General features: G+C 39.9%; 2 protein-coding genes across 3 annotated transcripts; both read left to right on the top strand.

The window, feature by feature from the left end:
• The first annotated feature begins 82 nt into the window (after positions 1 to 82).
• Positions 83 to 949, top strand: LOC123988361. Its single transcript, XM_046288166.1, has one exon. It carries the CDS (start codon positions 83 to 85, stop codon positions 947 to 949), a length of 867 nt encoding a protein of 288 aa, XP_046144122.1.
• Positions 950 to 9154: 8205 nt separating this feature from the next.
• LOC114878211 (ribosomal RNA small subunit methyltransferase NEP1) lies at positions 9155 to 11531 on the top strand. 2 transcript variants are annotated; one of them, XM_029191766.2, is made up of 4 exons: positions 9155 to 9584; positions 10766 to 11009; positions 11079 to 11287; positions 11372 to 11531. In XM_029191766.2, the coding sequence occupies exons 1-4, from the start codon at positions 9441 to 9443 to the stop codon at positions 11483 to 11485; spliced, it is 711 nt and encodes a 236-aa protein (XP_029047599.2). In that variant the 5' UTR covers positions 9155 to 9440; the 3' UTR covers positions 11486 to 11531. The 2 variants fall into 2 exon arrangements, with proteins under 2 accessions (XP_029047599.2, XP_029047600.2); XM_029191767.2 differs by lacking the exon at positions 9155 to 9584 and adding an exon at positions 10165 to 10662.
• The last annotated feature ends 998 nt before the right edge of the window (positions 11532 to 12529 follow it).

Raw genomic sequence — 12529 nt, 5'->3', positions numbered from 1 at the left:
GCGCGTGAAATCAAAGCAAAAAAAAAAACAGTAAATGCCGCTGGAACATTCACCCACGCGAGAGGACGGACAACAAGACAAGATGGCGGACCGAAAGGAAACGGTAAATGAGCCCGCTCCTGAGGCATCCATCAATTCAGCTACCTTACGACGGCTACCGCCGTTTTGGAAGGAGAATCCGGCTGCATGGTTCATCACAGTGGAGATGACCTTTGATCTGGCGCGAATAACCAGCGACGATACGAAGTACCGTTACGTGGTGACGAATTTGGACCACACCGTACTGCCCTTCGTCATGGACGTATTGGCCTCTCCACCGGCGCGTGGTAAATACGAGAAGATAAAGAAACGGATCATCGAAACATTTGATGAGTCCCACGAAACCAAGTTGAGGAAGCTGCTGCGAGGAAGTGAAGTGGTGGACGAGAAACCCTCGCATTGTTTGCAGAGACTTAGAAATCTGGCTGGTGGGCAAGTCGGAGAAAACGTTCTGCGTACGCTCTTTTTGGAGCAATTACCGGAGAGCATGAGAACTGTTCTCGCTATTAGCGATACGGCGGATCTGCAACGGCTAGCGCTCCTAGCTGATAAGATTGCAGAGATGTCTGTGCCGAGGGTGGCGGCCATTGAAGCATCAACCCCTGTAATTCCACCACCGTCCACCAGGATAGAGGCGCTGGAGGCTAAGGTGGAGAAGCTAGTCTCGATGGTGGAGACGCTCACTACCCGACAGTCCCGCCAACCCTACAGGTCCCAGCCAAGATGGCGGCCACGCGGTAGCCCTGGAAGGGGGCGATCTGGAAGTCGGTCAACTTCACGCGAAGGGAACAACTACTGTTTCTACCACCGGAGGTTCGCTGAGAGGGCCCATCGATGCGTCATTCCTTGTGGATGGCCAGGTCCACCACCTACTGGAGCTTCGGCTAACCCTGCCACGCAGGGAAACTGATTGCGCAACCCCGGATCGAGATGGCGTCGGATGGTCGCGACGAGAACTGCCGTCTCACTATTAAGGATAGAAATAGTAATTTATATTTTTTAATTGATACAGGGGCGGATATCTCCGTATTGCCGCACAGATCGGTAAGAGGAGAACCCGCCATTACTGACTCTAAGATTTATGCGGCGAATGGCACTCCGATAAGTACATTCGGATCGCGGAGGTTGACTCTGAACCTCGGATTGCGTCGTCCGTACACGTGGGAGTTCATTGTCGCGAAGGTTCAACAGCCTATTATCGGTGCTGATTTTCTCAAGCGTTTCGGTCTTCTGGTTGATTTACGAAATAAGAGACTGATCGACGAATTAACTAAAATACAAACTACTGGTTTTTTACAGACGGCGACTCAAACTTCACTGACGACTGTTGACATAAACAACCCGTACAGACGACTGTTACAGGAATTTATTGCTATTACTCGGACAGTACAAAAACAGGAAGTTCCCGCCCATCAGGTACGTCACCACATAGTAACCAGGGGCTCACCGGTCGCGGAAAGGGCGCGAAGGTTGCCCCCGGAAAAATTAAAGGCAGCAAAAGCCGAAGTTGACCACCTTATTGCAGCAGGGATTTGCCAGCCTTCTAGTAGTCAGTGGGCAAGTCCATTACATATGGTCCAAAAAAAGAATGGTGGCTGGAGACTATGTGGTGACTACCGGCGTCTAAACAGCATTACAGTCCCTGACAAATATCCAATTCCTCACGTGCAGGATTTCGCACATAGACTTGACGGAACGACAGTTTTTACTACTTTAGATTTAACGTGGGCTTATCACCAGATACCAATCAATCCAGAGGATCGAGCGAAAACCGCCATCATCACGCCATTCGGGCTATACGAGTTTAATGTGATGACGTTTGGGTTAAAGAATGCAGCACAGAGTTTTCAAAGATTCATGGACGATGTACTCAGAGGTTTGAACTTCGTTTTCTGTTTTGTGGACGATATTTTGATCGCCTCTGCCAATGAGCTTGAACACGAGGAGCATCTGAGGTGTGTTTTTGAAAGGCTAAAGGCTTACGGGTTATCGATTAATTTGTCGAAGTGCGTTTTTGGGGCACATTCTGTACAGTACCTGGGGTACCTGATAGACTCCATGGGAGCCAGGCCTGTACCGGAAAAAGTTGAAGCCATTAAAAATTATAATAAGCCAAAGACAATAGCCGATTTGCGCAGATTTTTGGGTATTCTAAATTTTTATCGAAGGTTCATTAAGGATGCAGCTGCGATACAGGCTCCACTTCATAAATATTTAGAAGGAGCAAGGAAACGCGATAAGCGAGTTATTCAATGGACGCCTGAGGCTGAGGAAGCCTTCGATAAGTGTAAAGGCTCATTGGCGGATGCAGCACTGCTGGTACATCCACGCGATAACGCACCTTTAATATTAGCTACAGACGCTTCCGATATTGCTATGGGAGCGGTTTTGCAACAGGAAGTTAAAGGAATGTGGGAACCACTAGGTTTTTTTTCAAAGAAGTTTACACCCCAAGAGTCAAGGTACAGTACGTATGACAGAGAATTAACAGCAATTTTTAAAGCAACCAAATATTTTAGACACATGTTAGAAGGACGTGACTTTACCATACAGACGGACCATAAACCACTGACTTACGTTTTTGCACAGAAATCTGATAAAGCCTCACCTAGACAATTACGTCAACTTGATTATATAGGACAGTTCACTACTAGGATAGTTCACATTTCGGGAGTAAATAATTCAGTGGCTGATGCTCTATCACGGCTGGACGTTGTCAGTATGCCAGTCGTGGTGAGTACACAAGAAATAGCCCAACAGCAGGAATTAGATACAGAGCTCACACGTATTCTGCAGGGTGGTTCTTCATTAGACCTGAAACAGCTTAAATTAGATAGTTCTGAAACTATCGTTTATTGTGATATATCCACCGACAACATCAGGCCTTATATACCAGCAGTGTTAAGAAGGCGCATCTTTGATACCGTCCACAATCTTGCGCATCCGAGTGGTAGAGCTACGAAGAGGATGATTGGCAGTAGATTTGTTTGGCCAAAAATGAATAGAGATGTAGTTCGGTGGGCCAGAACTTGTATTAATTGCCAAAGAAGTAAGGTTGCCAGACATACTGTTAATGTTCCTCAAAAGATGGTTGTTCCAGAGGGTAGATTCGACCATGTACATTTAGACATTATAGGACCTCTGCCCATAGCGAAGGGTTATAAATACTGTGTAACGATGATAGACAGGTTTTCCCGGTGGCCTGAGGCTGTGCCAGTCAAGGATATTTCTGCGGAAATCGTCGCCTCAGAATTCTACGCCGCATGGGTGGCGAGGTTTGGAGCCCCGGCCACTATCACAACCGACAGGGGAGCTCAATTTGAAGCTCAACTATTTTCTGCGTTAACGGTTCTTGTAGGGTGTAAAAGAATCCGCACCACTGCTTACCATCCAGCGTCGAATGGCATGGTAGAGCGGTGGCATAGGTCCCTAAAAGCGGCAATAATGTGTCACGAGTCACAGGACTGGGTCGCGGTGCTTCCCACGGTGTTATTGGGACTGCGATGTAGTTTTAAAGAGGACATAGGTGCATCGGCAGCTGAATTATTGTATGGTGCACCCCTTAGATTACCTGGCGAATTTTTTATGGACGTTCAACCTCTCGACAGTTTTAACATTAGTAAATTCCGTGACGCCATGAGACAAGTACGACCAAAACCCACGGTGCATCACGCACGCAAATCGCACTTTGTATCTAAAGATTTATATTCGTGCAGTCATGTTTTTGTGCGCGTTGACGCTGTTAGAAGGCCCCTGGAACAGCCATACGAGGGCCCATGTCGCGTATTGCGGAGAATATCCGATCGCACCTTCCTTATCGAGTTACGAGGAAAGGACCAGGTCGTTTCGGTGGAACGGTTGAAACCGGCATTCATGGAAATATTGGAAGAGTCAATGCAACCCGTAAGGACCTATTCGAGGGTGTCGTCTGCTCTCCCTAACGGGTCGAGAGACTCGGAAGGGGGTAGTGTGGCGACCTCTGCTGATGGTCGACCGTCTCGCCGAAGCGTACACTTCCAATAAATATACCGCGACATCTACTTCCGGGAAAAGCGTCGTTTTCCCGTTCCGGATGGAAGTTTTTCATTCTCGTGGGGACGTTTGAAGCGGTAGCTTTGTGTTTTGAGAAACTTTGTATTCTGTTCGTGGGTGTTCGCATCAAAGAATTTATAGGCGTTGTTGAGCGTTCTAAGCTGTGTTAAGTGCATTAGGACCAGTTAAATGTACAGCGTAGTTACAAATTTATAATAATTAACAATTAATAAAACTCTATATGAAAAGCGGTAGTGAGCTTGTTTTCCATCAATTGATAAAGTAGGAATACTAACTCCTAAGGAATCACTTATTCCTACACTGGCATCGGGAGTGGAGACTCCAGACGTGGGGTTTTAGGTTTTAGTCAGTAGCTTTGGTCAGTAGCAGTCAGTAGTAATCTGCCCTCCCCCAGGGGACGGTGCTGTCCACCCCCAGGCGATGCTGAAACAGCAGCAGTCCTCTATAGCGAGGAGTGCAGATCTATTTACTTATATACATATGTATATCTACATATATTTTATTTTCTGCATTCATTTAATTTGCTGTATTTATCCTGTTAGCTTATTGAATAAACTCATTAGGAAGACAAACGTGATGATTTTATTACATCCGTGTACATTCTTTACATCTCTGCATCCCTTACATGCCTGTATCCCTTACATCACTGCATCCTTTACATTCCTGCTTTCTATATATCCTTGCATCCTTTACATCTCTGTCACACTTACATCCCTTTATCACTTATATTTTACATCCTTGAAATCACGGTTTCGGCGTTCGTAACAACGCCTCTTGGCGGCATAAGAAGGAACTAAAGTGCGAATAAATTTAGCGCCCCCCAGGCGAACAAAATCCGAACTATAACTGTCCCGAAAAACAGCGCCCCTGGCGGATAAAATTTGAACTAAATATTGCACGATTTTTCTCTGCGGTGCAGCACCGATGAGATACTGTTAAAGACTGCCAGCCCCTGTGTTAAAGTTCGGCCCGCCAAGTGGGCCCAGTGGGCCTGGGGTACGATCGGTAAATAGGAATGATGGATAATGTAGAATAGTGATATTACCCATTCTACCACCGAAAAAAACTGTTATACCACCAACGAGATGATTTAGCTTTGCCACAGTACAATAATTATCTCGTCGGTGCTGCTTGGAAAACAATTATATTTTACCTTATAATTGTATTACATTCTTATTGTAATACAATAATACAATTATTGTAATAATCGATACTAAATAAATATATGAAAAATAAGAATATTTGATATATAACATTCTGAAGAAATGCAAGAACTGAATAAAAAATAATTCGAAAATTACTGTTATATTTATAAAATAATGATTCTTAAACCAAAAATATCATTTAACTGTTAACAGAGACTCGTCTCTTAGCAGACTGTTAACAGGTGGGCATTTTTACCTTTTTCACAGGTAGCGGAAGTAGCCATTTTTAACAGAGAATGACATACTAAGCGCTTAGTGTATTCCCTTATTCTGCCATGTGGTGAACAGAGTCGAACGCCCCAAACGTTTGAAAGTTCGCATCCTTGCATACCCCGCGCTACCACTGGCGCACTCAAGGGGGGGCTAAGGGGCTCTAGCATCCCCCAAAGAAAAAGAAAGGAGAACAACAGAAAATTTTCCAAAATCTGTTCCTAATTAAATTAGTGTTACTGTTTATGTCACATATTAATAACACTGTTTTTTGTATTAAAAATATTTTTATTCGTTCAACTTAACTCCCTCCAAGAACAAATTCTGAGTGCGTCATTGCCCGCACATACCCCATCATGGCCCATCATTGACTGTCCTTTCTTTTTCAAGGTTTTAGATATTTATTTTTTCGTGGAATACAAATCTAACACTGAAAATACCGCGACTTAGTTACTTTTTCAATTTTTGCTATCAATCGCACCGTGTGTTGCTCGACTCACAATCAAACATGGAATAACGGCTCTTGCTCATTACCGATCATTCGTGGCATTACCGCAGCATATTCTGAATAAATAAATAAATATAATTCAAACTATATCGTGTTTGGGATCATTTTAATCAGAAAAATCTCACCAATGCGTTAGTAAAAATTTAATTAAGAAAAAGTTAAAAATAAAAAAGTTTTATCGTTGAATTAGTATTAGTCACACCAATATTACGGTTCGGATCATATTACACGGCTTCCTGATCGAACGTCTCGGTTCGCCTAGGGGGATCCCCCCAAGTGGAGAGGATAGCGATGTTGCACTTATCCAGCTTTTACTTACTATTAAATAAAAGATTTTATTGAAATACATTTCTCTTCTTTTCGACACCTGTTACTTATTATATTATTATTATTATTATTATGACTATATCCTACAGAACCTATGTAATATTTTTTTTATTCATCATTTTTTCTAAATGAATATTCTTTTACCTTAAAAACACATACCCTAAACTTAGAACTAGAGTTCGTCATTTATTAAAAAAATAATTGCCAATGAACTAAAGAGGGTTATTAAGTTACCTCCTTTAAAATATTTTACGTCTTAAAAAGTATCTCCGAAAGGTTTGTAAAACGTACTTAACTCGAATCACCGAAGAAATAATAATAGCATCGACCAGATAAAATATCATCTCATGTCTCATGATACAGTTCAGCACCGAACCTCGTCGTTGGTAAACTCACTGATTCTGGTTCTGTTTCTTACTGCGGCCGCAATATATTCTAGAGGGCGTACGAAAACGTCGACTTTTTTCGGTCCCGCGAACTCCCATAAGGCTGGCAGTCTTTAACAGTATCTCGTCGGTGGCCCAGTGGGCCTGGGGTACGATCGGTAAATAGGAATGATGGATAATGTAGAATAGTGATATTACTCATGGTACCCCCGAAAAAAACTGTTATACCATCAACGAGATGATTTAGCTTTGTCACAGTACAATAATTATCTCGTCGGTGCTGCTTGGGAAACAATTATATTTTACCTTATAATTGTATTACATTCTTATTGTAATACAATAATACAATTATTGTAATAATCGATACTAAATAAATATATTAAAAATAAGAATATTTGGTACGTAACATTCTGAAAAAAATAAAAGAATTGAATAAAAAATAATTCGAAAATTACTGTTATATTTATAAAATAATGATTCTTAATCCAAAAATATCATTTAACTGTTAACAGAGACTCGTCTCTTAGCAGACTGTTAATAGATAGGCATTTTTACCTTTTTCACAGGTAGCGGAAGTAGGCATTTTTAATAGAGAATGACATACTAAGTCAGAGCCCGGCAAGATTTGCACTTTTCAGCCAATTTTCAGCTGGCTCCGCCTACCGCTACTCCCCTTGCCACGACGTTCAGCGCGCAGCCAACGAACCGTTTGAGACTCAGGAGTACGCCAAGTACACACATTTTTATGTACTCGTATCTTTTAAACTATTGGTTTCCTAAACTTTTAACTTGCATTTTCGAACTTTTCAGGTCAAAAACTACAAGATTTGATCATTTTTAACCAAAAATTTTTGATCTCCTAAGACAGGCCTGTCCAAGTAGGGGAATGTACTCCTGGAACACATGTTTTGGGTCCCCTTCTAACGCTGCTCCTTCAAGTAAGATGGGACCGAGAAGACAATACCGCCGCTAGGAAAGACGGAGAGACGGTAGTCGGAACCGTCCCATCTTACTTGACGAAGCAACGTTGGAAGGGGACCCAAAACATGTGTTTCAGGAGTGGATTCCCCTACTTGGACAGGCCTGCCCTGAGACAAAGTGCAGCCAACAATTACTTTACAAATTTTTCGGTCTTGTGCTGATTTTGATTGATTTCTAAAAGAATCAGAATTGGGCCTTCCAATTGTCAGTAGAAGGCGCGGTAGAAAAAGAATTGGTAAAACAGGCACGATTGTCATACTGACTGTGTTACGCATATGAAATCTAACTGCGTTTGGGATGCCTGAAATCCCAAAATCATGTTCCCTCGAGAATAAAGGAATGTTCAGTCTTGGAGATAGAAGCAGTTACTGCTTAAAGTTTGAATTGTTTTGTGTCTTGTAGTTTTACCCAGGTCCTCCAAACTCCCGTATTTCATGCTGTAACGAAAATTAATTTCGCGCAGAAAATCCAGGCGGCGCTGGTGTCTATACAAACACATATAAATGATATCGGTGAGCACTGATCTTCGGCATAGACATATGAAATATAGACGGAGTCTTTCTACGAGGGGAAACTGATAATCGCGGTAAGGGGGGAACTCATCGAACTTCGACTATTTTCGTAAGCGCAGACTTGGGTATGTTCGGCTTTTCGCATCAGTCCCGTCCATAGACATAAGAAATATAGACGGAGCATAAACTGCTACTATCGGTAAGGGGGGCTGTGATAATCGCGGCAAGGGGGGAACTCATCTGACTTCGACTATTTTCGTAAGCGCAGACTCGGGTATGTTCGGCTTTTCGCATCCGTACGATGAGTTGCATTGAACTTGTCACAGTGAAGTTAGCTACAAATTCACTACGCATTCACGCCGCGTCGATGAGTGAATGCGTGGCCAACTTCACTGCGACAAGTTCAATGCAACTCATCGTCGGTGTACATACATACATGTGAAATGTGAGCCGAATACTACCGAGTCTTGCCGGAATAAGTCGAAGTCAGACGAGTCCCCTCCTCGCCCCGATTATCACAGCCCCCCTTACCTAAAGTAGCAGTTTATGCTCCGTCTATATTTCTTATGTCTATGGAATGCGTAGTGAATTTGTAGCCAACTTCACTGCGACAAGTTCAATGCAACTCATCGTCATCGTACGGATGCGAAAAGCCGAACATACCCGAGTCTGCGCTTACGAAAATAGTCGAAGTCAGATGAGTTCCCCCCTTACCGCGATTATCACTTACCCCTCGTAGAAAGGCTCCGTCCATACTTCTTATGTCTATGGTCCCATCAAAGTTGTCGCAGTGAAGTTGGCGCACAAACACATTCACGCCGCGTCGGTGAGCCGATGCACCCCACCTATCGGCTCACCGACGCGGCGTAAATGTGTTTGTGCGCCAACTTCACTGCGACAACTTCAATGGGACTGAGTGTACATAAATACATACATGTAAAATGTGAGCCGAATACTACCGAGTCTTGCCGGAATAAGTCGATGTCAGAAGAGTCCCCTCCGCGCCTCGATTATCGGAGCCCCCCTTACTGAAAGTAGCAGTTTATACTCCGTCTATATTTTCATATGTCTATGATCTTCGGTGAGGTATGTATGTATGTACGTACATACACACACATAAGCGACATCTGCGCCGCCTGGGTTTTCTGCGCCGAGTTAAAATTTGCATCAAATTCACACGAGTGGAGCTTGAAGGGCCTGGTTTTACCAAGTATGAGAAATGGCTCAAAAGCGCAAAAATCGTTCTGGGAAAGATGATTATGAATATGATCCTGCTCCTAAGCATCTTCACGTAGCACATATAAAACAGCAAGAGAAACGATTAATTATTATTTTAGAAAAAGCTCAATTGGAATCTGTTAAAGTAAGGTTATATATATTGTTTATTTTCAAAATAAGGTCTTGTAAATCTATCTTGCTATCATGTAAATTATTTTCTTATTACTTGTCTCACACTAATAATTTATTGGTATATTCCTAGCAAACGGACCGTTCACCGATTCTGACATGTTATATTCCGTTGGATACATCTTGTTGAGTATATTACTTATTTCTATGTCATTGTTTGCAGAAATTCGTTTTTTTGTGTAAAATTTGCTGTAAACGTTTAAGAAAAAGGTATGGTTAAGTATGTTTTTGATACATTTATGAACAGAAACAAATGACAACCTAACTATATTAATTTTTCAGAGGTACTACATACATACATATGTACTTGTATGTACAGATCCAGTGTAAAATACAACAATAAAAAATAAAGTATATTTTATACTTTAAGTCTAAAAAAACAATAGGTTAGGTTGGGTTATATTTAATCCCGGACAGCATCAGTCAGCCAGCAATATTTCAGTATCAGTACCTTTACTTTCAACAGGCATCAAAGATATCTGCATTTGCACATTATAAAGTTTGTACCTTAATTGTGAATGTTTAAAAATCTTCTTTTTCTGACGCGTCATAAGCCTTCCAACTATAGGATATCATAGCAGTGCTTGGCTTAATCCATTCTTTTATAACAATAATTATGGTTTTAGTATCTATGTTTTCAACAGGCATCAAAAGTATCTTTATACTTTTTCCTTTACTTCTACCTGATTCTATTCAACTTTTGACATCAGAAATCTTTGTTCATGATAAGATTTCTACATCCTGTAACAGTCAGTCTACATATCCACTTCATTCGCATTGCATTGCCACATTATGGACAATTAATTTCTTTTTTTAAACATATTATCCTGCAGGAATTTGAAAAATAGAATTCAAATAATGTGGACTGAATATACCGACAGTCATTTGTTTCTGTTCATAAATGTATCAAAAACATATTTAACCATACTATTTTTTCGAAACTTCACAGTAAATGAATTTCCGCAAAAAAAGACAAACACCTCAATAATGTATTCAAAAAGACGAATTTAACGATGTATAACATGTCAAAATCGGTAAACGGTTCATTTCCTAGGAATGTTCCAAAATAAAATACAGTCATATATAAGTCCATAAATATAATTTTTAAGTTATATTTAAATACTTAAATTGTTACAGGTGGGGAATAGCTTTGAATTATTAAACTGTGATGATCATGTGAGTATTTTAAAGAAGAATAATCGTGATTCTGGCTCATGTAGGCCAGATATTGCTCATCAATGCTTATTAATGTTGATGGATAGCCCATTAAATAGAGCTGGGCTATTACAAGTTTATATTCATACAGAAAAGAATGTGTTGATAGAAGTAAATCCCCAAACAAGGATACCAAGAACATTTAAGCGTTTTGCTGGACTTATGGGTAAGAATTGCACGGACTGATACCTTACAAGGAATTTATCATAGCATATTCAACATTTATGTTTTCCAGTGCAATTATTGCATAAATTTAGTGTTCGTGCATCTGATGGACCAATGAAACTATTAAAAGTAATTAAAAATCCAGTCACAGATCATTTACCAGTTGGCTGTCGTAAAATTGTAATGTCATTTAGTGCCAATAAAGTACAAAATCCAAGAGAATTGGTACCAGCAGATGAACCAATTGCCATTGTAGTGGGTGCAATGGCTCATGGTCAAGTAAGTATAAGTATATAATATTCAAATTTAATGAAATACAAAAATATGTTTTATAATTTCAATTAACATCTACTGAAATTCTAGGTAAACCCAGATTACTCAGAGGATACTATATCTATTAGTAATTATCCTCTATCTGGAGCTTTAACGTGCAGTAAGTTGTGTACTGCATTTGAAGAAGTTTGGGGAATAATTTGAATGATAACTGTAATATGACAACATAAAGTTTTTACTTGTAATTCAAGTTGCATGTTTTGTTATTTATTTTTATACAAACTTAAATCATTTTTATCATCATAAAAGACGATAAAAATATGCAATATGTAAATATGAATAAAACCATGAAGATACAATATTTCCTATTGAATTTGCATTAATTACATGTATTTATCGATTAAAGTGTTTTTATATTTTTAATTTAACATTTGTATGTAGAGGAAAAATCAAGCACGATTGCACAACTTTCGACGGAAAATTCTGAACAGAATGACTCATCATTGTTGGTTTTAAAGCGATTGGTTGTAACAAAGACTCTACATATGTAAACCAATCGCTGTTCAGAACGCGGAAAACTTAATAGCAACCGGAAGGATATTACGTGGCGCTGACATCGTTCTCAATATTTATATAGTTTCTTTCTTGACTTTCGTATTCCATTACGTCATCAAAGTAAAGATGGTCGTTAATGTGAAGTATTTTGAACACTCTTTTATCTTCACATAACTTACTTTTTAGAACTTAGATTGTTGTTTTCTTAAATTTGAAATCTATTATATTTGTGATCAAGTACTTAAGTTGAGAGTGAAATGTGCTAGAAACATGGACTGTTGAAAAGTGATTTTACTTCTCCCAAAGACGCCATTTTGTGCTTTAGTGTCATAGTTATTTGTGTGTTAATATATATGATAGTAATCCTTTATAAATTCTGATTCAGAATTGTAATAATATCGCTATTACATGCTGTTGCTTTAATTGTACAGATACTGATAGATGATAAATTATATAATAGTCCAATTGACTACCGTAGTTAATATCACAAGTTTACAGTCTGTTATTGCGTTAGCATTTATTTCGTGATATTGATACGATTTTGTATGCTTAATAGGTTACATGCACAAATGTGTTATGCATAATGTTCGTGTAATTTGATATTTTTATACATAAAATATCTGTTTCATTAGAATTATTGAAGCAAATCAAAGGTCAATTGTTTGGGTTTCGCCATTTTGGAAATATAACGGA

This window comes from Osmia bicornis, chromosome 12, assembly GCF_907164935.1.
Source record: "Osmia bicornis bicornis chromosome 12, iOsmBic2.1, whole genome shotgun sequence".
NCBI classification, from domain to species: domain Eukaryota; kingdom Metazoa; phylum Arthropoda; class Insecta; order Hymenoptera; family Megachilidae; genus Osmia; species Osmia bicornis.
The sequence above is the reverse complement of the archived record's forward strand: the minus strand, read 5'-3'. Positions and strand labels throughout refer to the sequence as shown.

Bases quoted from the DNA above. Each gene is read 5' to 3' on its own strand.
- LOC123988361 (XM_046288166.1), top strand. From the start codon at position 83: ATGGCGGACCGAAAGGAAACGGTAAATGAGCCCGCTCCTGAGGCATCC.
- LOC114878211 (XM_029191766.2), top strand. From the start codon at position 9,441: ATGGCTCAAAAGCGCAAAAATCGTTCTGGGAAAGATGATTATGAATAT. The intron at 9,585-10,765 runs GTAAGGTTATAT...AAATTGTTACAG, and splicing joins CTCAATTGGAATCTGTTAAA to GTGGGGAATAGCTTTGAATT. The intron at 11,010-11,078 runs GTAAGAATTGCA...TATGTTTTCCAG, and splicing joins GCGTTTTGCTGGACTTATGG to TGCAATTATTGCATAAATTT.